At 51.3% G+C, this 26,044-nt stretch overlaps 1 protein-coding gene across 1 annotated transcript in view; it reads left to right on the plus strand.

Annotated features, from left to right (window-relative positions):
- The window catches only part of LOC147112795 (uncharacterized), a 65,456-nt gene extending 40,855 nt beyond the window's left edge, over positions 1 to 24,601 (plus strand). Inside the window, exons 3-4 of the mRNA XM_085998223.1 lie at positions 4,617 to 4,626; positions 23,926 to 24,601. Of these exons, the coding sequence (XP_085854349.1) occupies positions 4,617 to 4,626; positions 23,926 to 24,601 (686 nt within the window). The remainder of the gene's footprint in view (positions 1 to 4,616; positions 4,627 to 23,925) is intronic.
- The last annotated feature ends 1,443 nt before the right edge of the window (positions 24,602 to 26,044 follow it).

Below are 26,044 nucleotides of genomic sequence, written 5' to 3' on the forward strand. Positions count from 1 at the left end.
AATCTATCAACCTGCGCGTTGGCGCACGTACCACGTGATAGGGCATCTGGGGGCTCATTGAGTTTCCCGGGCCGGTACAAGATATCGTAATTGTAGGTGGAGAGTTCGATTCTCCACCTTAATATCTAGTCATTCTTGATTTTGCCCCGCTGCTTATTATGAAACATAAAAGCTACTGAACGCTGGTCAGTGAGCAGGGTAAATCGTTTTCCGGCCAGGTAATGCCGTCAATGTCGCACGGCTTCCACAATGGCCTGGGCCTCCTTTTCGACAGAGGAGTGTCGAATCTCGGGGCCCTGGAGGGTCCTTGAGAAAAAGGCCACGGGTCTCCCCGCCTGTTAAGGGTTGCAGCTAGGGCAAAGTCGGATGCGTCGCTCTCCACTTGAAAAGGGAGGGACTCATCCACAGCGTGCATTGTGGCCTTCGCAATATCGCTTTTTATGAGAGTGAAGGCTGCACAGGCCTCTGCTGTCAGGGGGAAGGAGGTGGACTTGATGAGGGGTCGGGCTTTATCCGCATAGTTGGGCACCCACTGAGCATAGTAAGAGAAAAACCCCAGGCATCTCTTCAATGCTTTCTGGCAGTGGGGGAGGGGGAGCTCCATAAGAGGGCGCATTCTATCGGGGTCTGGGCCGATGACTCCGTTCTCCACTACGCAGCCAAGAATAGCAAGGTGCTTAGTACGAAACATACATTTGTCTTTGTTGTATGTGAGATTCAGCAGCTGGGCCGTCCGGAGGAATTTCCCTAGATTAACGTCATGGTCCTGCTGGTCGTGGCCGCAGATGGTGACGTTGTCTAGATATGGGAAAGTGGCCTGGAGCGCGTTCTGGTCAACCATCCAGTCCATCTCCCGTTGGAAGACAGAAACTCCGTTGGTGACGCCGAAGTGAACTCTGAGAAAGTGATAGAGCCAACCGTCAGCTTCAAAAGCTGTGTACTGGCGGTCCTCAGCCCTGATGGGGAGCTGGTGGTATGCTGACTTCAGATCAGTCGTCGAGAACACCTGGTATTGTGCTATCTGATTGACCATGTCAGATATGCGGGGGAGTGGGTATGCATCCAACTGGGTGTAGCGATTGATCGTCTGGCTGTAGTCAATAACTAGGCGCTGTTTTCCGCCAGTCTTCACCACCACCACTTGTGCTCGCCATGGGCTATTGCTGCTCTCGATAATCCCTTCCTTCAGGAGTCTCGCTACCTCGGATTTAATGAAACCCCTATCCCCGGCACTGTAACGCCTACTTTTGGTAGCGATGGGCTTACAGTCGCGGCTCAGGTTAGCGAACAAGGAGGGGGGGGAGACTTTAAGGGTGGAGAGGCTGCAAATGGCGCGCGGCGGGCGATTTAAAAACTGCTGGCTGCAGACCGTGAGAGGGGGGAGGGGGCCACCGTACGCTAAAGTGACACTCTTAAGGTGGCACTGAAAATCCAACCCCAGTAGGACGGCAGCGCAGAGATCGGGCAGGACCAGAAGTTTAAAATTTTTGTATTCAGTACCCCGCACTGAAAGAGTCACCATACAGTAGCCATCGACTTCCGCTGACTGGGCTTTGGAAGCCATAGAGATGCGATGACGCGTCGGCAGGACCGGGAGAGAGTAACTGCGCACCGTGTCGGGGTGTATAAAACTCTCCGTGCTCCCGCTGTCAAAAAGGCAGGTAGTGGCGCGGCCGTTTACCGTAATGTCCATCATGGACCTGGACAGTTGATGCGGGAGAGATTGATCCAGCGTCACGGAAGCCAGCGTATGTTCAAGCGCGTCGATGCGGTCGTCCGATGAGGCGGTGGTGGAGTCCGGGTCCCCCGTAACCGAAGTCGGAGGCGTCCAAGATGGCGGACAAAATGGCGGCGCCCACGGTCCCGATCCCCACGCGGCTGGGGGAGCCCAAGATGGCGGGCAAGATGGCTGCGCCCACGGTTCGCACGCGGCGCTGCTGGCGTTAGCGGTCTTCCCTTTGCAGGCGCTAACGTAGTGACCTTTCTTCCCGCAGCCGGAGCAGGTAGCATTCTTCGCGGGGCAGCGTGCTCTAGGGTGTTTAGCTTGGCCACAAAAATAGCATTTTTGTGCCTTGGACATCGCTGCAGCAGTCGGAGGTGGCGGTCCCATGGCCCAAGATTGCGGCGTCCACGGCGCGGGGCGATTAGGGGAGAAAGCGTCCATATTTCTGTGGGCCGCGTCGAGCGAGAGCGCGAGGGACACTGCCTTTGTCAGGTCTATTTCACCCTTCTCCAGCAGCCTCTGCCGGGAGTAGTCGGACCTTAGACCCGCAACGAAAGCGTCTCGTATCAGTCCCTCCGCATGTGCCGCGGCCGATACTTCCTTGCAGTCGCAGCCGCGTCCGAGTACCCGCAGTGCCCGTAGGAAGGCCTCCACCGATTCCCCGGGCTGCTGTCTGCGAGATCTTAAAAGGTGCCTGGCATAGACCGTGTTAACCGGGCGTGCATACTGCCCTTTCAGTAGGTCGATAGCCGCCGCGTAGGTCGTCGCATCTTGGATTAAAGTATAGACTTGGTGGCTCACCTTCGAGGCCAGGATTTTCAGTTTATTTTCATCAAGAGCCACGGTCGAGGCTTCCAGATATGCCTCAAAGCAACGCAGCCATTGTGCGAATTTAGTCGACGAACCCGCTTCTTGGGGGTCTAGGTCCAGGCATGTTGGTCTGAGGGCTCGCAGCAGCGCCTGCTGCTCAGCGTTTTGCGCCATCGGTTGATCAGCATCCGCAGCCAACATTTAACTTTGGTAATAAAATTGATGCACTATCAATTGCTACAAAAGACTGGAGATTGAGAAAGTAATAAACAGGCTTTTATTACCAAAGAACAGAGCATGCCTCTTGTGGTTGCCTGGCATCCAAAAGGGCCAGGGACTGCCGAGCAGCGACCTTTATATCCAGCCATGAGGGTGGAGCCAGGGGCAGAGTCAGCTGAGGCATGCACAGACAAGTACAACAATATGCAAGAGTGAACAACAGTACTAACAGTGAACAACAGTACTAACAACAGTGGTTTACCACAGCTGCCATCTAAGTTAAAGGTATAATTTAATTTGCTACCTTGTAAGTAGTTTATAAACCAACTAAGCATAACTGACTGAACAGAATTTTTGCTGGAAAATCAAAAATTGAAGTAAGTATACAATTTTAAGCTGCTTTTACTGATACATATTTTGATGCATTAACTCAGCTAGAAGCTGCCTACTGAAATATAGGGTTAATTAATGCCAGTACTGGTATCCGTAAATGTGACCATGAAGCTGTCAGATTGTCGTAAAAACCCATTGGTTCACTAATATCCCTTAGAGAAGGAAATCTGCTATCCTTAACCAATCCGGCCTATAATGACTCGAGTCCCACACCAACGTAATTGATTCTGAACTGTCCTCTGAGGTGGCCTAGCAAACCTCTACTGCAATGGCTCAAGAACAGGACCCACCAGCGAATAGGATGCTAGGTTGTATTCACAGGACAGTTCACCATAAAACAAAGTGCACCATTTTGTCCTTGTACAAGACCTTGTTAGGCTTCAGTTAGAATACTATTGTAAGATTCGCAATTTTCAGCAAAAATCACGCAAGAAAACTGGATAAAATAAGACTGTTTATTGACCAAAGTAAGCTTGCACAGAAAAACCTTTGATAAAAGGGCATACAAAATGGCCGCCAGGCCCCGTGATCAGTTTATGAACCATTTTATTTCTGTTACTGCAAGCCAGACAGGCTTGTGGATTGAAGACAGTGAGCCCACGAAAGCCAGTCTCTGGGAACCGAAACTCAGAGCAACAGCATACATATTCAATGGATTATAAGTACAGGATGGGGCCCATCAAGATATGGGCGGACAATGTAAAAACACTTATACCCATTTATCGTACAAAGGAAAAACCGTTTAGCAGCCATCAAGGAAAATGTCCGGACCGATCAATATGCGAACCGAGCCACGGTGACAATGCAAAAGACATTGAAAGACATTATCGGCCAGGAAGGCCAGTTTAAGTTATCACCGGCTCCGTTACAAGACAAAGCGCCCCTGCAGAGATTTCTGCCCGCCAAAATTAATACAAAGACAGGACTATGATTTGGCGGGAGATAAGACTGTCCCAAAAGAGTATAACTATGGATTGAAAGTCCATCTAAAAAAAACTTCGGACTCCGGGTTACTTGAACAACTTCTTCTTCGCTGCCACGGCTTCTTGTTGGGCGACTTCAGGCTTCCATTTCTTCAAGAACTTTCTTCTACGAGGAACGAACGAAGGGCGGACGGTGCCCGGATCGGCGCCTCTTCCACTTCGGCAGATCGATGAAAACGTTTTCGTTTTTTTTTAAAGACGGACGGTTTCGGTAAAAGGACAACGTGGTCGGTGTTCAGCCAAACAAGGCTCGGCCACGACGAGAAGACGACGAGGGTGGCCCGGGTACTGGGGTCGGGAGATCATCGACGACCCAGGCCGACGGAGAAGAAACCCTCTGGAGAACCGGCGATCGATGCCACAAGATTCTCCCAAGTGCATAGCCTGCATCTGGGTCTGCTCCATGAACCCAAATTGACTTGGTGGATCTCAACCTTAACGAGCGCTCATCGAGGCTGGGTCTACCCCACCGCCTCGAGGGAGGAGAGAATATCGACTGCGCCAGAAGTTTCCAAATCCACGTGACGACGGAAAGCGGTGCCAAAAAGGCTGCGAACCCCCTTTCTCGCGATTTCGAGAGTGGTGAGCATGATCCCAAGTTCCCCAGGTCGAAACTTAGTTTAGGTATAGGGGAGGGAGTTAAGGGAAATCGTAATGTGTTTCCCCTTTTTCGATGTGCCGTGTGTTCCCCATTTCCATAGAGTCAAGTTCATAAATTTGTGCATGATTGTAGTAACTTTAATCTGTGCCTTTGACATGTATTTTGTAATGCTTCAAACTGTTTAAAAATAAAAGCATCCATTTCGTGCTATTCAACCTGGTCTATTGAGTTCTTTCTCTGCACTACTGTTCTCTGCACCTAAGTCCAAGGTCTAGAACCGTAGGGGGGGAGTGGGTCGAACCACTCAAGGGCAATTATTGCACGAAGCCTGGCAGGAGACCAGAAAGAGCAAGAGAAACCCCCTACAGAAATGGCGACCGCGGCAGGACCTTGGCAGCAGGAAAGTAGTGTGTTAGATCAAGATCTGAATAGACGAAATGTGATGGATGAAAGAATAGCAGATTATGTTTTCGGAAAAGTCAACCTCACAAAACAATGGATATCTGATCTACTAAGGGATAGGCGCCCGCTAGACGCAGCCATCAAGTGGACAGCGGGTAGAGAGCATAAGAAATCTGTAGAAAAGGCGGTCTGGCTGATGTGCTACAAGAAACAAGTCCAGCTTTTGGACCAGGTAGTTGCAGCACAGACAGTCCAGATCAACGGCTTGCTTAAAGGCATGGAGGAAAAGGTTGCGGGAGGTCAAAAACTGATTGAATCGCTTGACGCGCTGAACCAGGAACGCCGCTCTGTAATTCGCTGCCACGAAACCCGGGTAGAATATTTAAAATGTCAGGTCGTGGAGGCCAAGGCCAGTGAAGGTAGAATGAGAGAGAGGTGTTCCCGTCTAGCCAAACAAGTAGATGCCCAAGAGGAAAAGCTCCTGGGAGCCAGGGCAGCATATAAAATGGCCATGGAGGATAGATCTGAGAACACCGACCACAGCACTTGCCGCCGGGAGCTAGAGGACCTGAGAAAGGCCCTAGCGAAGGCAAACGGGTTGGTGTGTCTCATAAATCCACCAGCGAGTCAGCTGTTGCTAGCCAAGGAATCCAAAAGACCGATTCCACAAGAGGCAGTTGGGGTACCAACCCCCGAACCTTCTGCGCCTCCTGCCTATGAGGAGTCTTGGACTCCGGGACAGGAGACGGAGACGGTAGAGGAAAAGAGCCCTGAGGTAGAGCAACCCCAGACAGTAGAGTCGGGGTCGGCGCCAATGTGTCCAGCGAGACACCGGAGGATCGGTCCAAATGAAGAAAATGGCGATGACGGACCCCTTGAGAGTCAGATCATAATGCCTCATAGCGCACGACAGCTAAGAGAGATGATAAGTCACATCCCAAAACTCTCCGAGTCAGGAGATCCCTCCGTGCATTTCAGGGACGTGGAGCAGACCGCAGCAGTCAATGACTGCGACGGGGTTGAACAGTCTAAAATGCTGCTGTTCTCCCTGGACAGTTCGCTCCTCCAGTGTCTCCCTGACGAGAGCAAGAGAGGGCACAGGGACTATGAGTTGCTACGGGATGAGATTCTGGAGATCATGGGAGAGGGGGACGGAACTCCGTTCCTCCGTTTAGAAAAGACAGTGCAGCTAGAGGGAGAACCCCCACGGGTTTTCGCCGACAGGTTGTGGCCAGTGTATCGGCGCAGCTGCCCGGGCCGGCCGGCCCGGGCCGGGCTGGATGGCGAACAAAGGGCTCACTGGCTTCGGTGCCTGGTAGCAGGTTGCCTGCCAGTAGTGAAGGAACAGGCCAAAGCATGGTTTGACCCCACTAACGCCCGCTCCACGGAGGAAGTAGTACTAGATCAGCTCACGATCAGTTATAGAAACAACAAGGGCAAGAAAACGCCTGTTGTGAAAGGAAAGGTGCATGAGGTGAGACCCGCAGCCTCTGCTAAAAAGGAATGGCGTCAGGAGGGAAATCGCCATCCCCAAGCAAATAGCAGTTGTTACGGGTGTGGGAAGGAGGGTCATTGGCGCAAGGACTGTAGGAATCCTTGGAAGGATAAGAGGGAGAGAGAGTTCGCCGCAGCCCAAGATCGAGCCCAAGCCCGAGTCGCCAACGGCCCGAGAGTTTCCCCAACACCAGCACAACCACAAGTGCAGGCCGCTGCCCCAACACCAGTCCAGAACCCAACCGTAGCCTTTGCCCCGAATGAAGGGGGTGGTGCGGTTGTGGACCCCGCTGCGATCGAGTCAGTCTTGGAGACTATGCGGTCTCTGATGACCTGGCAGGGGAAGGTAGCGGTTGCTAACAGCCCTATCGCCCCCGAGACCCCAGCCGAAACACCTAAATGACTGACGCCCGCGCAGCCCATCTACTTGTGTCCGCTCCGCTATGACGCTTGGAGAAGACCTGTGGTGGAGATGGAGGTGGAGAAACAAAGGGGTAGTTACCTGTTGGATACGGGAGCTTCGTGTACCTTGATCCACACGGACAAACCTTTTGCCTCACCTCTGTCCGCCCAGGCTCCATATTTAGTAGCGGGTTTCACGGGTAGAGCACAGGCTGGCGCGCACTCCCTCCCGCTCTCCATTCAGTTGGGAGCGCTCCACACCACATGGACGTGCATCCTATTGAAGTGGAAAGAGGGGGGGGGGAAAGGCATCCTCGGGGCTGATTTCTTGGTGGAACACGGGATCCTCGTGGACCTGAGAAATCACTGTCTCTGGGGAGCCGAGGGCGGTTTAGGTAAGGTAGTCGTAATCCCGGGGAAGGAAGAAAAGGGGGCCCTGTGCACTATGAAGCCATCAGGAGGTTACGATCTCGAGCTCATGATAACAAATGTCCCAACGGACTTGCAGGCGCGTGTGTCAGAAAATCTGACCGCGTTCGCCACCCACAAGCACGACTGCGGGAGAGTCACTGGGTTCGAAGTCAGCGTAGACGGGGACCCCATGATCCGACCCCAAAAGCAGTATAATTTCCCCAAGGAGGCAGAACCCGACATGGAGACAGCAATATCTTCATTGGTACAGCAGGGCGTATTGAGGACGATAGCCACCCACGTGAACTCCCCATTATGGCCGGTAAAGAAACCGGACAATTCGTGGAGAGCCACGGTGGACTATAGAGTCCTCAATAGTAATATCCCAGCCTGCGCGCCCACGGTAGCAGCAGTTGCAGACTTAATAGGGAGTATTCCAGCATCGGCGACCACATTCACGGTGCTGGACATCTCGAACGGTTTTTGGTCCATTCCGCTGCGGCGGGAGGACCAGTACAAGTTTGCCTTTACTTTCAAAGGGCAACAGTACACCTGGAACTGCTTACCACAGGGTTTTCACAACAGCCCCAGCATTTTCCATCAGTGTATGGCAGGGAGTTTGAAAGAGTTCAGCCAGCCCAACCAGATAGTGCAGTATGTGGACGACTTACTCCTGTTCACAGATACAAGGGAGCAGCACGGCCCACTGTTAGCCGAATTGTTGGAACTGTTAGAAAGGAAGGGTTTCAAAGTAAACCCAAAGAAAGCCCAGATCGGCCAGCAGGAAGTTAAATTCCTGGGTCTGGCCATCCGCGCTGGGGAAAGAGCCATAGATAAGGCCAGACGGGAATCTATACAAGATCTGCCGATTCCCAACACAGTAACGGGTGTAAGGTCCTTTTTGGGATTGACCGGGTACTGCAGAGATTTCATCGAGGACTATGCTGCCACAGCGGCCCCGCTACTTCGACTCTTACACAAGGGAGTCGAGTGGTCTTGGGACGAGGGGTGCCAGGCAGCATTCGAGAAGTTGAAAAGAGATCTGCAGACCGCGCCAGCCCTAGGGGCCATAGATGGGGGAGAGGAGTTCTTTCTGGAGGTAGCCGCTAGTGGGGACAGCCTGAGCACAGTACTGCTCCAAGAGCGGCACGGCAAGCTAAGACCAGTAGTTTATTCCTCCAGGGTGCTCACGGATGTGGAGAGGAGTTTCTCCAATTGCGAACGGCATCTCCTGGCCACGCATTGGGCTGTGAACAGATCAGTGATCTTCACAGGGACCTCTCCCATTACGCTCCTCACCCATCACGCCCCCACGAAGATGCTTCTGGACGGGAGGATTAAGGATGGGACCGTAAGCAGCGCTCGGATTGCGCGCTGGACCCTCCTCCTTTCCCAGATGGATCTCAAAGTTAAAGGCCTCTGCGCGCCAAGGCTCGCAGCCAATATGGCATATCCCGGGACAGCCCATCAATGTTCCGTAGAAGGGGTATGGGAAGTTAACATAGGTTTACGGGCCGGGATACATCCCACGGGCCGCGAGATCTACGTAGACGGTTCTAGCACTGTAGCTGACGGCAAGCGACTCACAGGGTGTGGAGTTTATGACCCTGCGGCAAACATTGCCCTGGCAATTAAGCTCCCCAGCACTATGAGCGCGCAGCAGGCTGAACTGTCCGCGGTGGCGTACGTGGTTACCCACCCCGAGATTTTCCCAACCCCATACACGATTTGCTCAGACAGCATGTTCACGTGCAATTCGTGTACGGAGTACCTCGCCATCTGGTCCCGACGCGGGTACACCTCCGCGGACGGACGGCCTTTAACAGTTAAGCCCTTGCTGGAGAAGATCCTAGCAGCTGTGGGGGAGAAAGGAGAGGTGTTCATCCATAAGGTGAAGGCTCACTCCATTACAGAACCCCGCAGTCAGGGCAACCAGCAGGCGGATGCGCTAGCCAGGGAGGGTGCCCGCAGCGGCATTCTCTGGGACCCATACGAACCCGGACCCGTGGCGGCGATCCAAGGCAGGGAGGGAATTCCCGGGAACACAGGGGTGACACCGCCCCCAGACCTAAAGACCGTCCAAACCCTGGATCCCGCCCTAAAAGCAGTCCTAAAAGCCATCACAGAGGGCAAACAGGTAGAAGGTCCGTACAGTACGGCAGCCCTCACAGTCAAGGAAGGTATGCTGTTCCGAAAGGAGCAGTGGGTTGTGCCGCAGCAGCACCGAAGGGAATTCCTGCAATTGGCCCACGAGGGTCCAGGAGCGGGACACCCCGGACCTGAGGTCACCTGGCAACGGGTGGAGCAGGCGGGATGGTGGCCGGGACTTCGGGACGATGTCCGCGAGTTCTGCGCAAGCTGTCTTGTGTGTGCTGCTAACAACCCAGACCCCCAGAAAAGGAAGGTGCCCATGGGGCACATCAGGAGGGTAGAGGGACCATGGCAGTCGATTCAGGTCGACTACATAGGGCCCCTGCCCGCCGCCCAGGGAGGCTATAAGTACTGCCTTGTCCTGGTAGATGTGTTCACCAAATGGGTAGAAGCCTTCCCGTGCAGAACAGCTACGGCACTGGGTACTGCTAAGATCTTGATTCGGGAAGTGTTCTCACGGTGGGGACTCCCCCGTTTTGTAGAGTCCGACCAAGGGAGTCAGTTCACCGGTCAAGTAATGCAGAACGCCCTCAGGCTCTTGGGCATTGAGGGAAAGTGGCACGTAGCATACAATCCCCAGTCATCCGGGATTGTTGAGCGTATGAATCGGACCCTCAAGGAAAAGCTGAGGAAAGAGACAATGGGCTCGCCCCAGAAATGGGCGGAGGTCCTGCCTTTAGTCCTCATGGGGATCCGAGCCAGCCAGTCCAAAAGCACGGGGTATTCCCCGCACGAGTTAATGACTGGAAGGATCATGCGAACACCCACCCATGTGCTAGCCCCGGTGCTCACTGAGGGCCAGCTCCGAGAGGTGAAACGGGACAAATTCGCCCAAACCCTCTTGGAGCGCCTGAGACAGATTTATGGGCAGGCGGCTGGGAACATGGGAAGACAGCACCAGGGAAATAAACTGTTGTTAGAACCTCGGAAACAACAAGAGTGGGTAGTCGGGGACCAGGTCATGGTCCGAAACTACGCCAGGGTAGGGAGTTTTGAACCACTGTACATGGGGCCATACAGCATTGTAGACAAAGCCAGCCCCATGGTTTATGCAGTGAAGACGCCCCGACGTACCAAATGGTTTCACATCAACCAGTGTAAACTGTTTAAACCGGGTACACCAGGGCCACCAAAGGGGACCAGGTCTGAGAACAAAGATCCTCAGCCTGTAACAGAGTCACAGACCACACAGGCTGGAGCAGTAGCCTGCGTGAAGGGAGAGGCCATCCCATTGGAGTGGGAGGTCTCATCTTTTGAATGGGATTTAGGCAGGGGAGAGCCCGAACAGCTCAACCTCGCTTTAGACCCAATCACGGAGGAGGAAGAGTCAGAGGACGGCAGTCCCGCCCTCGACTCAAGCTTGGGGGAGGTAGGGAGTGGGGGTGGAGACTCGTTACCTGTAGGGACAGGTGAGGTGGGGTCGGAAGCCACAGATCCCGACCCCGGGGGGGCGGAGCCTGAGGAAGGGGAGCTGGAGCCGGCAGCTGTGGAGGAACCACAGGCTGTGCCGGTAACAGTCACGACCCCAGGTCCATCGGCCCCGGGAGCCCAACCCAAAGCAGCCCCTCGTAGGTCAGCTCGAGCGCCCCAGCCCAGAAAATTTTGGCCAGATTCTCCCCATCCTCCCCAACCACGGTTTAAAGCAGCCCCAGGAAGACATGATCCCCGTTCAGCAGCGACAGGCTGCGGGGGATCAAGGCCAAAGATCAATGCAGCCCCACCGCAGGGTGTGGCACACGACAGACCTCACAGGGATTCGGAAAGCCGCCCCACGGAGGGCGGCGCTGTACATAAGTTAAGATAGGTAATTATGGTCATAGTTTAAGGAATGTAAAGTATATGGTGTTAAGAGTACAATTTTGAAGTCTGCCCGGTATGTGTGTTTGTTAGGGAGCGGGGTCCAGGAACCCGCGCGTCCAATTAATTTAGGCCAGCACCTATCGGGAGCCCGGCTACATCATTTTGTTGGTTACAGAAACCTGGGATACGATGGAAAGGATTGTCGTAGCGTTCATGGCGATCGGGTGCGGGTGGGCCTACCGAGGCCGCACCAAGGACGTCATCATTTTCGGGTGCTCCGGGGACACGGCCCCCATCGCAACGGATGGGACGGGGGAGCGAGAAGTAGAGGAAACCGCCACCTACTTCCACCAAGGGAGATGGCCAGGTTGGCTGGGAACGAATTCTACGGAATATTCCAGCAATTTCGGTTTTGCCTACCAAGAGACTTCATTAACGTGCCCTCGAGTGAGGATCCTAGCGCCCAGAGTCAGCGTCACCGTGGGAAAGAGGATTTGTCTGGTGTGCAATGGGAACGTACCACCAAGGCGATGGTGGTGGCTACGAAAGCTGGGAAAGGACATGAGAAACTCTACGGTCGAGTGGGAGCGACTGGGTAATAATACCCATCGGACTATTACGGGAACTCACGGACAATTACGTGTGTGTTGGGACAAATGGTGGGAACCGGATGAGGGAATATATGTCTGTATGTGGGGTTCGAGACGCGTCTGCCCCAAGGGCGTGTCCATCTTCTTCCAGAGGCAGTGGCAGGATGAAGGGAAGGGGATGAGATGGGATGTTAGCACTCGAGCGTGCGGAGCCCCATACTCCCCTATTCCGGTGAACGCCACTGAACTCATCACCCGCCCACGCAAGCCCCTGCCCACGCTTCCGGTAGCACTAGCCCAGAAAGGAGGGTGCCCAACCACCACCAAGGGACCCGGGAACGGTTTAGTATTGGTACCCACCGGTCAGGTGCTGTACCAAGGGGTACACTACGCGGTGGCCTCAGTGATTTTAAATCTCACTGAGGTAAGATTGCCGGAGTGGTGTCCCAAAGAAACGGAACAATTATACCAGGTCCTGTTAACCAGTATGTTTAGACAATTTTACGAATTTGACTTTGCCGACATCGACAGAGACAAATTATACACCACACCGCCAGAAGTTTTGGATCGAGTCGGGAGGCAAAGAAGGGGTACTGTAAATGACATATTCACTGCTTTTAATACCGGGACATCTGTTGTCAACGCTCTAGATAACGTGGAGCTGCAGACACAGATCAACGGTTTAAAAGCCCAGTTAAGGAACATATTGACAGACGAAAACAAGGTCGTGGGTTCTGAGTTGCATGAGGACCAGGCCATGACACTACACTTTAAGGACATAATTGCTGAGCTGGAGAAACACGCGAGAACGGTAAATGCACTCATTAAGGAGGATCGGAATGCGTCCGATCAAGCTGCGCAAAACGAGGCCTGTGTGCTGTACGGGGCGTGGTTATTGGGCGAGGGCCGCAGTAATCTTGAGGATTTAAAACAGGGTTTGGTCCCGTCCTGGATCAGCAACAAGCACTTGCAAGCGCTCCACCCTTTTGAGAATGCATTAAGCCCGTGCCAGCTCAGACTAGCCGCAGAAGCATACCCAGTTCCAGTGGACTGCGGACATTCGAATCACACTATTATGGGAATAGTAGTAAGAATGCCGGTGTTGGGTCCCGCAGCAAAGCCCGCCCCGGTATACAGAGTAGAGAACATTGGAGTCATTCAGGGGGGCGCACACATTCGTTACGCAGTGGTCCCGCCTTACGTCATCAGATGGGAGCGTACGATGACAGGCACCGACCTCTCGGGATGTCGGAGCCGGGGAGCACACATCATCCTGTGTCCCCAGCACTTGAATGCCTTTTTGAAACCACAGTGCGGGTTCAGAACCGCTAGCGCGAAGCCGGTGAATTGCACCATGGAGGCAATGGCAGAGGACCATGTGCCCCCACAGGTAGCATATATCGGGGGTGGGACATACTGCGTCACCACTGCAGCGCCTCAGTACCGATATGGACAACACGAGTGGTGTTCGGTCGGTGATAGCAGTTTCTGTTTCAAACCCAGGGCCGAGGTTCAAGTGGCACAACAACGAATTGTTCCCATTCCTGCGCCCTCCACTGTACACATCACTATCAAAGAGAATTTCACAGACTTACAACGATTTGTCGCGCATTTTGGTTATGTCATTCCCCCTCTTCCCGAACACCTCACCAAGGTTTTAAAAGCCGTTATAGTTTCGCAGAAACATTTCTATACACTGGAGCAGAAGACTTTAGAGATAGGAAAAGACATATTGGACATAACCATCCCACCATGGTGGGACTTGTTCACCAACATAGAGGTCCCCGCCTGGATTAGAATAGCATCCCATATCCTAGTAATATGTCAGGTTTTGATTGTGATATTTTTGCTCTTCGTGCATTGCAAAAGAGGCAAACGCCTCCAGAGGCACGAGAACACAGGAGAATGGAGAGAACGCTATGTGCGGATGGGGGAAGCAGATACCCCACTCTAAGCTGCTAGTATAAGATTAAGCGTCCCTCCATTTAAAAAAATTTTTTTTTGATTGTTTTGGGTTATAAGGAAATAAGTATTGTCATGTTATTAGTTGTTCTTAAGTTTTTTTGGATTAATAAAAGATGCATGCAGATGGCGCAAAAGGGTATCAACCCCTGCCCATCTGACAGGTGAAGGTGTTATAGTTTAAGATTTGCTGTCTATGATTCCAAATGTGCATGAGGTAATTTTCATTTTTCTCCGGAAATGGGAACTGCATGTGTCGTGAGGGGCATAGATAGTTAAGTGCCAGGAATGTTTGGATGTGGGGAATCAGGGAAAATTTGCTCATCAAGGATTATTGATACTTTAAGCAAGCTATCAGTATCACAGGGGGGCCTGTAAGATTCGCAATTTTCAGCAAAAATCACGCAAGAAAACTGGATAAAATAAGACTGTTTATTGACCAAAGTAAGCTTGCACAGAAAAACCTTTGATAAAAGGGCATACAAAATGGCCGCCAGGCCCCGTGATCAGTTTATGAACCATTTTATTTCTGTTACTGCAAGCCAGACAGGCTTGTGGATTGAAGACAGTGAGCCCACGAAAGCCAGTCTCTGGGAACCGAAACTCAGAGCAACAGCATACATATTCAATGGATTATAAGTACAGGATGGGGCCCATCAAGATATGGGCGGACAATGTAAAAACACTTATACCCATTTATCGTACAAAGGAAAAACCGTTTAGCAGCCATCAAGGAAAATGTCCGGACCGATCAATATGCGAACCGAGCCACGGTGACAATGCAAAAGACATTGAAAGACATTATCGGCCAGGAAGGCCAGTTTAAGTTATCACCGGCTCCGTTACAAGACAAAGCGCCCCTGCAGAGATTTCTGCCCGCCAAAATTAATACAAAGACAGGACTATGATTTGGCGGGAGATAAGACTGTCCCAAAAGTGTATAACTATGGATTGAAAGTCCATCTAAAAAAAACTTCGGACTCCGGGTTACTTGAACAACTTCTTCTTCGCTGCCACGGCTTCTTGTTGGGCGACTTCAGGCTTCCATTTCTTCAAGAACTTTCTTCTACGAGGAACGAACGAAGGGCGGACGGTGCCCGGATCGGCGCCTCTTCCACTTTGGCAGATCGATGAAAACGTTTTCGTTTTTTTTTAAAGACGGACGGTTTCGGTAAAAGGACAACGTGGTCGGTGTTCAGCCAAACAAGGCTCGGCCACGACGAGAAGACGACGAGGGTGGCCCGGGTACTGGGGTCGGGAGATCATCGACGACCCAGGCCGACGGAGAAGAAACCCTCTGGAGAACCGGCGATCGATGCCACAAGATTCTCCCAAGTGCATAGCCTGCATCTGGGTCTGCTCCATGAACCCAAATTGACTTGGTGGATCTCAACCTTAACGAGCGCTCATCGAGGCTGGGTCTACCCCACCGCCTTGAGGGAGGAGAGAATATCGACTGCGCCAGAAGTTTCCAAATCCACGTGACGACGGAAAGCGGTGCCAAAAAGGCTGCGAACCCCCTTTCTCGCGATTTCGAGAGTGGTGAGCATGATCCCAAGTTCCCCAGGTCGAAACTTAGTTTAGGTATAGGGGAGGGAGTTAAGGGAAATCGTAATGTGTTTCCCCTTTTTCGATGTGCCGTGTGTTCCCCATTTCCATAGAGTCAAGTTCATAAATTTGTGCATGATTGTAGTAACTTTAATCTGTGCCTTTGACATGTATTTTGTAATGCTTCAAACTGTTTAAAAATAAAAGCATCCATTTCGTGCTATTCAACCTGGTCTATTGAGTTCTTTCTCTGCACTACTGTTCTCTGCACCTAAGTCCAAGGTCTAGAACCGTAGGGGGGGAGTGGGTCGAACCACTCAAGGGCAATTATTGCACGAAGCCTGGCAGGAGACCAGAAAGAGCAAGAGAAACCCCCTACACTATGTTCAGCTTTGGTCTCCTTACTTGGTGGATGATATTGAGGCTTTGGACAGGGTGCAGAGGAGTGCCACAAGATTAATTCCCAATTTAAACAATCTTAGTTGTCCAGATAGTCTCAAAGAACTGGGTCTCTACACTTTAGAGAAGAACAGACTTTGGGTGATTTGATCAAGGTTTATAAGATGACAAAGGGACTAGATTGTGCTTGTATAGATCAATTGTTTAAACTGAATAGGTTAGGGAGAATGAGAGGTCACTCTTACAAGTTATGTAAGGGCAGAACTAGGTTAGATGTTAGGAGGTTCTTCTCTTCCTAGAAAAAAGTGGACGTCTAGAACAAGCTTCCGGCTCATGTGGGAACACTGAATTCACTGAATTTGTTCAAGCGAGAGCTGGATCTGTTTCTGGCTGGGGCGGAGATCACTTCGTATAACATTGATCTGGGCCAGTATTGTCTCCTGGACTAGTTTCAATCGCCTAAGGGGGTCGGAGAGGAATTTTCCATATTTTGTTCCCCAAATTGTCCTGGGTTTTTAATCTATTTTTTTTGCCTCTTCCAGGAGATCACATGGTTCCGGGTGGGATGGGGTGGGGAGTGTCTGTATTGTGATAGACATTTTTTGTATGCTCGTATCACCTTCTTACAGGTGGGCTAATTGTCAGTGACGCTGACATTACGAGAACAAATTTAAAGAAAGGACTTGCAGGCATCTGTGAGAGAGAGGGTGGAGCCAGCCAAAGCTCGGTCACTTCAAGTACAAGCAGTTTCAAACAATACTCGCCGTTTGTGAGTAACTTTAAAGAGATCATGTGCTGAATTAACTAATGTGGAAATAATACACCACATGAAGGATTAAAACTAAAGAAGTAATTATGGAAAACCTGTGGTAACCGAGTTCAAGTTTATTGCATTCCCAAAAAGGTAAAAGATAATTTATATTCATACCTACAGGAAAAAGTGCACGGAAAGATATGTCACGGAAAGAGAAAATCTTTGCTGATGGAGGAAGACGCGCAAAAACATCAGGTAAGGAGGCTATCGTGGAAGCATCAGCCAGATTAAATCAATTTAATTGCCTTGTATCATGTTGGATCAAGCGTTTACATGAGCCTTAGGATTATTACAGGCTGTATAACATAGCCTAATAACTCTCGGCTGTAAAAGTGAGGGAACAACTTTCTGAATTTACAGCTCAGCTTCTCTTTGGAAATGATACTGAGGAATGGAGGAGGTGGGGGGTGGTCAGGACTGGGAATAACAATCGAGGTATTGTGAGCCAGTCCACAGTCAGTACAGTGGGTGGCCAAATCCATGCAAAATGCCTGCAACAACCATTCCAATTCTGTGGCGGCATGTGTACGAATTGATTTGGTAAGTATATCTTGTACCAGATCATCCAGCAGTAATGGCTGTGAGACCGAGAGTTCATATTCAGCGTAAAGGTCCCCTGTGTTGTTAATGACTGACAAAGGGTAGTATTCTTTGGGGATGATAGGTAGTTCTCATCCCGACAGGACAACTGGCATAGAATAAGCTTTAGTAAACTGGTTGACATGTGGAGAATACCATTAAACCCTTGGAAAGTAGTGATTGCAGAGGGCGGGGGTGGAGGGAGGGGGCGGGCAGTGGGCAGGGGGGTAATATTGGTGGCAATTTCCCACCCTGTGCTAATTCTAGTGAAATGTGGATAGGGCTGTTCCCATGCTTATTAGGGCTTTACAGGTACAAAAGTTCCACTCAGGTCTACATCTATGGCGATATATAGTTGCATAAAAAGGAGTTCACCTTCTTTATCCATAACAAAGTCTAGACAACCACATCCCAAGAATGAGGTAAAAAAATATACCTGCAGGCATCTGTTATGAGAGAGAGGGCGGAACTAGCCACAACACCAGTTGTTTCAAGTGCAAGTAGCTTCAAACAATTCTCGCTGTTTGTGAGTAACTTTAAAGAGATAGTGCACTGAGTTGACTAAAAGTAATTGACTTAAATCTTAAATATCTACATATGATAGGCCGTGATTCTGTAACTGTAATGTGAAAATAATACACTGCATGAAGGATCAAAACAAAAGAGGTAATTTTGGAAACCCCGTGGTAACCGAGTTCAAGTTTATTGCATTCCTATTTAGGCTACCGTGGAAAGATCAGGCAGAGTAAATCAATTTAATTGCCAGGTTTCATGTTCCATCAAGCTTTTCAATTTCAATTTCAATTTTATTTGTCACATAACCAAATACAACAAGTGAAATCCAGTCAGTGAAATGCTTTTTTCTTAACGAGCCGAGCACACCAAGCAGCAAAGGACACTTAGCTGCCTGGTACGCACGGAGCCCGCAAGGACGGCAGCCATCTTCATCGGCGCCTTTTGCATAGGTCAAATTGGATTATTCCTTAAAAAGGTTTCCATGGAAAGTAAGCTCCTCCGTTATGGTGGACATACTGCGAGCTGAGCTGAGATCTCGACGGGACCATTTAGCAGAGTTGTGGTTAGTAGACTGGCTGACATGTGGAGAATATTGTCAAAGCCTTGGAAAGTAGTGATGGGGGGGTGGGTGGGGTGATATTGGTAGCAGTTTCCCGCCCTGTGCTAATTCTAGTGAAATAATGGATAGTAGAGCTTTACAGGGTACAAAAATTCCACTCAGGTCTACATCTATGGGGACATATAGTTGCATAAAAGGGAGTTCACATTCTATATCCATAACAAAGTCTAGACATTCCATTTCTAGTCACCTTCTCCTCCCAAATAACTACAGTTACTGCATCTTTCACAACTCCTTTACTGATTCGCATTGTAACTTTCCCTTGAGTCACAATCACTGGGCCTGTCACAAGTTGCACTCTGGTACCAAAATTTGGGACGTAGTTAGCTCAAGCTATTGCAGGTTCCAGTCCTAAGCTAGTATATAATCTTAAGGTTAATAATGTTGTGCAGTTGAAAGTAGAATTAGAGGTTATAGTAAATAATTGGAAGCTGGAGAGGTCATTTTAACTTTTGGCGATAGTGTAAAACATGTGGTTCCAGATCAGTGGCCTGTTATACATTACTAGCTGGGGGAGCCCGGCTTTGCCAGGGCTGTTTTGGGCCGGGCAGTTTAAATCGAGTCCCAGGCTTTGGGGCCTCTCTGTGTCCCTCTGAATCTGCTGCCGGGCAACATTTTAAATCGAGTCCCAGGCTTTTGGGCCCTGTCTCTGTGTCCCTCTCTCAATCTGCTGCCAGGCAACATTTCTACCTTTTAATACCTTGAAAGATGAAAGTGAAAGTACTTATAAAATGTTTTTGGTAAATCTTATGTTATTTTTAAAAGAGATACTAACTTTTTCGAAGCTGGATTAGCAGATTTTGAGCTGCAAGTAAATGGGGTTTTTAGCTTGAGGCAATGGCTGCCAGATCCCTGAGATGAAAATGATTAGTCCCACCCACAGACGCAGCGATTGGCCAACCATCAGGCGACTGAACTGTAGGATTGGTCAATCGTGCCGACACAGGATTGGTCGACCTTGACATCAATCAATCAATGCTACTTAGCAGATAATAAGTTTAATTTTGAAGGTTTTTTGCATAACGCAGCGAACAATTTTTGTCCGGCCGAAACATAAATACGCTTAGGACGGTTCTGGAATAGTCAGCTTTCTTTCGACGTAACGCACGTGTAGGTACGCTCTATAACTTTCGAGTTAATTCAAGACAGACAGACAGACGGAATGACAGACAGAAGTATCCTTTTATATATAGACTAGCTGGGGTGAGCCCGGCGTTGCCGAGGCTTTTTCGAGGGCATGTTGTTGTTGGAAGAGAGAGCGAGAGCGACTGGGGGGTTGGGGGGGCGGCAGAGAGAGACTAGGGGGGAGAACAGAGAGAGACTGGGGGGGAACAGAGAGAGACTGGGGGGGGAACAGAGAGAGACTGGGGGGGGGAACAGAGAGACTCGGGGGGGGAACAGAGAGAGACTGGGGGGGAACAGAGAGACTTGGGGGGGAACAGAGAGAGACTGGGGGGGGGAACAGAGAGAGACTGGGGGGAGGGGGGAACAGAGAGAGACGGGGGGGAACAGAGAGAGACTGGGGGGAACAGAGAAGCTCCCCCCCCGCGATTTCCCGAGGCTCCCCCCCCCCGCGATTTCCCGAGGCTCCTCCCCCGGCGATTTCCCGAGGCTCTCCCCCCCCCCGCGATTTCCCGAGGCTCTCCCCCCCCCCGCGATTTCCCGAGGCTGGCCCCCCCCCCCCGCGATCTCCTGAGGCTGGCCCCCCCCCGCGATCTCCCGAGGCTGTGTGCTGGCATCACGGGGGCCATGCGCATGCGTGCCGGCGTCAAGGCGGCTGCGCAACTGGCGGCCTCCTCATTTTTTTTAAACTCATGCGTGTTGGCGTCACGGGGTGGCGGGCCGTGCGCATGCGTGGTTTCAAGACCACCGGCGTGCCCCGTTGCCGGGGTAACGGGGGCCGTGCGAATGCGTGCCGTCGTCAAGGCGGCTGCGCAACTGGCGGCCTCTTCTTTTTTTTATAAACTCATCTTTCGCTGAGTAAGAGGAGATTAAATAAATAGAGAGCAGCAAAAGAGGAGGAGGGAGTAGGAGTCGCTCGGTAGGCCCATGCAAGAAGGACGGTAGATGTGAATAGGAGGCAGGGCTCGGCTGCCGGTTAACTAAGTGGCCCCTCGGGTCGGACGCAGGCCTGGTCTCGAACGAGGAGCCAACTGCCCCGCACACCGCGTGCGCATTTGCTAAACACAATTTAAAACACAAATAAATTGTTATTTAATTCCCTAACACATCATTAAAATATTTACCTTAGTTCCCTAACACACAGAAAGTGTGGGGGAAAAAATCGTGAAAAATCAAGATGGCGGCCACTCACCTCGGTTCAGAAGGATAAGGCCCGCCCACACACGCACCGATTGGTCGACCGGTCAGGTCACCGAAGCGTAGGATTGGTCAATCGTCGAGTCACTCGACACTCAACTGTAGGAAGGAACCCGCTGTCCGATTGGTGGACCTTGACGTCACACGGTCGCTAATGAGATGCTAATGAGCGGAGCGCTGAACGTTCTTGGGATACCGCGGGCGGGATTTTTGTCCGGCCGAAACGTAAATACGCCTATGGCCGGTCCGGAATCGCAAGCTTTCTTTTGAGGCGACGCGCGCGTCGGTACGCTCTGTAACTTTCAAACGTATAGAGAACGGACAGACAGACATCGGGACAGACAGAAGAGCCGCTTTATATATATAGATTATGGAAAGGATAATCGGGAGAGGTGAATATTTGCTAGGTGCAAAATGTTTACATATGAGGGAAAAAACAGAAATAGAGGCAGAGAAAGACAGAGGCCCCAATTTTAAAAGTGGGGGTGGGGGGGGGGTGGTGTGTGGGAATGGTACATGAAAGCCCCAAAGTGGGCGGTGCACCCAGAGATTTGGGGACGTGGAGGCCCTGCCAATCTTAATGGCAGGGCCTCATGAACATAAGCCTTTCCAGAGTCTCACCCGACACCTGGCTTGATCCACAACCTGGACGACGGATGGGAGCAGGAATTTGGTGGTAGGAGACGGCAGCTGGGGACCCATAAGAGCGGTCCCCAGAAGTCAGTTGGATGAGGAGACTGGAGACGATCAGGGAATGGAGGACCGGCGGAGAAGGGGAGCATTCCTCTGCGATCGGGAGGAGGTCAGGGCTAGAGAGGCCCAAGGACTCCTTGAGAAGTCTGGGGGGTTAGGGGCCACTCCTGCTCCTCCTGACCCACAAGGAGTTATAACAGGAGTAATTTTTTAAAACTTACCTAGGCCTCTTTGGCCAGTCAGAGCCTCCCGCCTTGGCTCTGCTGCTGGGCTGCAGGCAGTGCGAAACTCCCCCTGACTTTAAGTTAAAATTACATCGAGTGCTGATGATGTCATTGGGCTGCAACTTTTGAATGTTAAGTAGGTTCACGCCTGTCTGTAGCGGGAGCCCCATCGATGCTTTAAGTCACCATCATTAAATTTAAGGAGGCTAGGTACACAGCGAGTTGGAGCCTCTTACTGGCCGACTGTCACCCACAGGAAGACCAGAAAGTTGGCAGAGCGATATGGAAGCTGAACGTGAAACTGTTGACCCCAGAAAACATTGAGGAACTCAAAAGGGATTACAAAGGTTGGAGAACCGTGAAACCCTCTTTGATTCCCCAGCGCATTGGTGGGAAATGATCAAGACGAACATCAAGAGGTGCTTCATCCTCAAAAGTGTTCAGAAGGCGAGAGAGAGACAGAGGGAAATGTCCCGACTCCAGAAAAGCATGCAGAATCTGCTCCTGCTGCAGTCGATGGGGGTCGATGTCGGGGAGGAACTCCAAGAGGTGAAGGGCCAGCAAGCCTCGCTCTATGCCTCAGAGTCCTCCAAGATCAGCTTCCGCACCAGAGTCCGCTCCGTGGAGCAGGATGAGACGTGCTCGCGTTTCTTCTTCCAAAAGGTACACAGAGGGAGCTCTGTGATCGACAGCCTGAAGGAAGAAGACGGTTCTATGACGTCCTCGCAGCCTGACATACGAAGGATCAGCAAATCCTTTTATGTCAGGCTGTACGACGCGAAGCCCACAGACAGCACGGCCTCCCAGTCTTTCCTGTCGTCTATCTCGGAGGTGCTAGATGACAGCAAGCGGGAGAGTCTGGATCACCCACTAACTCTGGACAAGCTGGCAAAGGCCATCCGGTCCTTTGAGACGAGTAAAACTCCCGGAAGCGACAGCTTACCGGTCGAGTTGTATTCGGCTCTGTGGGACTGGATAGGCCCAGACCTGCTGGAAGTGTACGGGGGTATGCTTCTGGCCGGCAGCATGTCAGAATCGATGAGGAAAGGCATCATCACCCTCATCTACAAGCAGAAGGGGGAGAGGGAATAAATCAGAAACTGACGGCCCATTTCGCTGCTTAATGTGGACTACAAGATTCTGTCCAAGGTCATCAGCAACAGGGTCAAGTCTGCTCTGGAGCTGGTGATCCACCCGGATCAGACCTGCGCCGTACCCGGCAGGAAGATCTCTGATAGCCTCGCGCTACTCAGGGATATGATCGCCTACGTGCGGGACAGGAGGGTGGACAGCTGCTTAATCAGCTTGGACCAGGAGAAGGCTTTTGACAGAATATCGCACACGTACATGATGGACGTCCTCTCCAAAATGGGGTTTGGGGAGGGAATCCGCAATTGGATCCAACTGCTCTACGCAGACATCAGTAGCACAGTTCTAATCAACGGGTGGGAATCAGAAAGCTTTCCGATCAAATCTGGAGTCAGGCAGGGCTGTCCTCTCTCCTCTGTCTTGTTCATGTGTTGTATCGAACCCTTTGCCGAGTCCATCAGGAGAGATTCGGGCATAAGAGGGGGTGACGATCCCAGGCAGTGGAGGCACTCAGGTTAAGGCCTCCCTGTACATGGACAACGTCGCCGTCTTTTGCTCGATCCGCTGTCGGTCCGCAGATTGCTGATCATCTGCGGCTAGTTTGAACTGGCCTCGGGAGCGAAAGTTAATCGCAGCAAAAGCGAGGCCATGCTCTTTGGGAACTGGGCTGACCAATCCTTTGTCCCCTTCACCGTCAGGTCAGATTACGTGAAGGTGCTGGGAATATGGTTCGGAGCGGCCAGGGCGTGCACCAAAAACTGGGAGGAGCGTATCTCCAAGGTACGACAGAAACTGGGAATGTGGGAGCAGCGCTCCCTGTCAATCGTGGGCAAGAACCTGGTCATCAGGTGTGAGGTGCTGTCGGTGTTGCTGTACGTGGCGCAGGTGTGGCCCATACCCCGACCCTGTGCCACCGCAGTCACCCGAGCCGTCTTCCACTTTATCTGGAGATCCAAAATGGACCGTGTCCGAAGGGACACGATGTACAAATCTCCAGAGAATGGGGGAAAGAACGTACCCAACATCGCCCTCATCCTGGTGGCCACCTTTGTGTGCGGCTGCATCAAGCTGTGCACAGACCCTTGGTACGCAAACACCAAGTGTCACTACGTGCTGAGGTTCTACCTGTCCCCGGTGTTGCAAAGGATGGGTCTGGCTACGCTGCCGCGGAATGCTCCATCCAGTTGGACCGTGCCGGACCACCTGTTCTTCGTGGAAAAGTTTGCTAAGGGAAACACTTTTGACCACAAGGCCGTAAAGCAGTGGTCAGCGCATAATGTCCTCGAGACCCTACGGAAAAAGGAGATGGTGGATCCTGTCAGATGGTTCCCCGAGCAGACTGTCGAAGTGATTTGGCAGAATGCCTCATCGCCAGAGCTTACAAACAAGCACCAAGACGTAGCTTGGCTGGTGGTGAGAAGGGCCCTCCCCGTCAGATCCTTCATGCACTCCCGGCGTCTCTGCTCCACCGCACGCTGTCCGCGAGGAGGCTGTGCTTGGGACGAGACCGTCATCCATCTCCTTCTGGAATGTGCCTTTGCAAAGAAGGTCTGGAAAGAGATGCAGTGGTCTTTGTCGAGGTTCATCCCGAGCAGCTCCGTAACACAGGACTCTGTGCTCTACGGACTGTTCCCAGGGACGTACACCGAGACAAACATCAACTGTTGCTGGAAGATCATCAACTCGGTGAAAGACGCCCTTTGGTTTGCCCAAAACTTGCTGGTCTTCCAGAGCAAGGAGTTGTCCACGACCGAGTGTTGCAGACTGGCACATTCCAAGGTCCAGGAGTACGTGCTGAGGGACACACTAAAGGTTGGTGCCGCCACCGCAAAGGCACGATGGGGAAGGGCCACAGTTTAAGGCCCTCCCGCCAATGTACACCGAGGGGCTGAAACCAGTAGAAAACCCCCCCTCAGGCCGTATGATGTAGAAGTGTGTTAATTGTAAATGCACTTGTAACCTGTTGATGTAAATAGAGCACCATGTACTGCATTCATCTGTATTAGGCCATATGTAATATGATTGGTGGATTGTAGTGTAATGTATTTTGACAAGTGTTGGAATGTACCTTGACCCCCTCGGGCTGTATGACTTATAAAATGTGTAATGAAAATGTATTGTAACGTGTCTCTGTAAATTGAGTGCCATGTACCACAGTTAATTTGTATTGTACGTGATGTGGACTGTATTGTCATGTATCTCAACAAATTTTTATGAATAAAGTATATATTTTTGAAACAAAATTTTTTTTTTCCACATTGTTGGGTAGATGCCAGTGTTGCAGCTGTACTGGAACAGCTTGGCTAGAGGCGCGGCTAGTTCTGGAGCACAAGTCTTCAGCACAATAGCCGGGATGTTGTCGGGACCCATAGCCTTTGCTGTATCGAGTGCGCTCAGCTATTTGGAGTGAATTGAATTGGCTGAAGACTGGTTTATGTGATGGTGGGGACCGTAGGAGGAGGCGGAGATGGATCATCTACTCGGCACTTCTGGCTGAAGATGGCTGCAAACGCTTCAGCCTTGTCTTTTGCACTCATGAGCTGGGCTTCACCATCAATGAGGATGGGGATGTTCATGGAGCCTCCTCCTCCTGTTAGTTGTTTAATTGTCCACCACCATTCATGACTGGATGTGGCAGGGCTGCAGAGCTTTGATCTGATCCGTTGGTTGTGGGATCGCTTAGCCCTGTCTATAGCATGCTGCTTCCGCTGTTTAGCATGTATGTAGTCCTGTGTTGAAGCATCCCCAGGTTGGCACCTCAATTTTAGTTACGCCTGGTGTTGCTCCTGGTATACTCTTTTACACTCCTTATTGAGCCAGGGTTGGTTCCATGGCTTGATGTTAATGGAAAAGTGAGGAATATGTCGGGTCATGAGGATATAGATTATGGTGGAACACAGTTCTGCTGCTGCTGATGGCCCACGGCGCCTCATGGATGCCCAGTTTTGAGCTGCTAGATCTGTTCTGAATCTAACCCAATTAGCACAGTGGTAGTGCCACACAACATGATGGAGGCGTCCTCAGTATGAAGATAGGACTTTGTCTCCACAAGGACTGTGCGGTGGTCACTCCTACCAATACTGTCATGGACAGATGCATCTGCGACAGATAGACTGATGAAGATGAGGTCAAAAAGATTTTTCCCTCGTATTGGTTCTCTCACCACCTGCTGCAGGCCCAGTCTATTAGCTATGTCCTTCAGGACTCGGCCAGCTCGGTCAGTAGTGGTGCTACCTAGCCACTCTTGATGATGGACATTGAAGTTCCCTACCCATAGTAAATTCCGTGCCCTTGCTACCCTCA

Source organism: Somniosus microcephalus, chromosome 9, assembly GCF_052327205.1.
Source record: "Somniosus microcephalus isolate GS21.2 chromosome 9, FLI_Smic_1.0, whole genome shotgun sequence".
In the NCBI taxonomy this organism is placed as follows: Eukaryota; Metazoa; Chordata; class Chondrichthyes; order Squaliformes; family Somniosidae; genus Somniosus; species Somniosus microcephalus.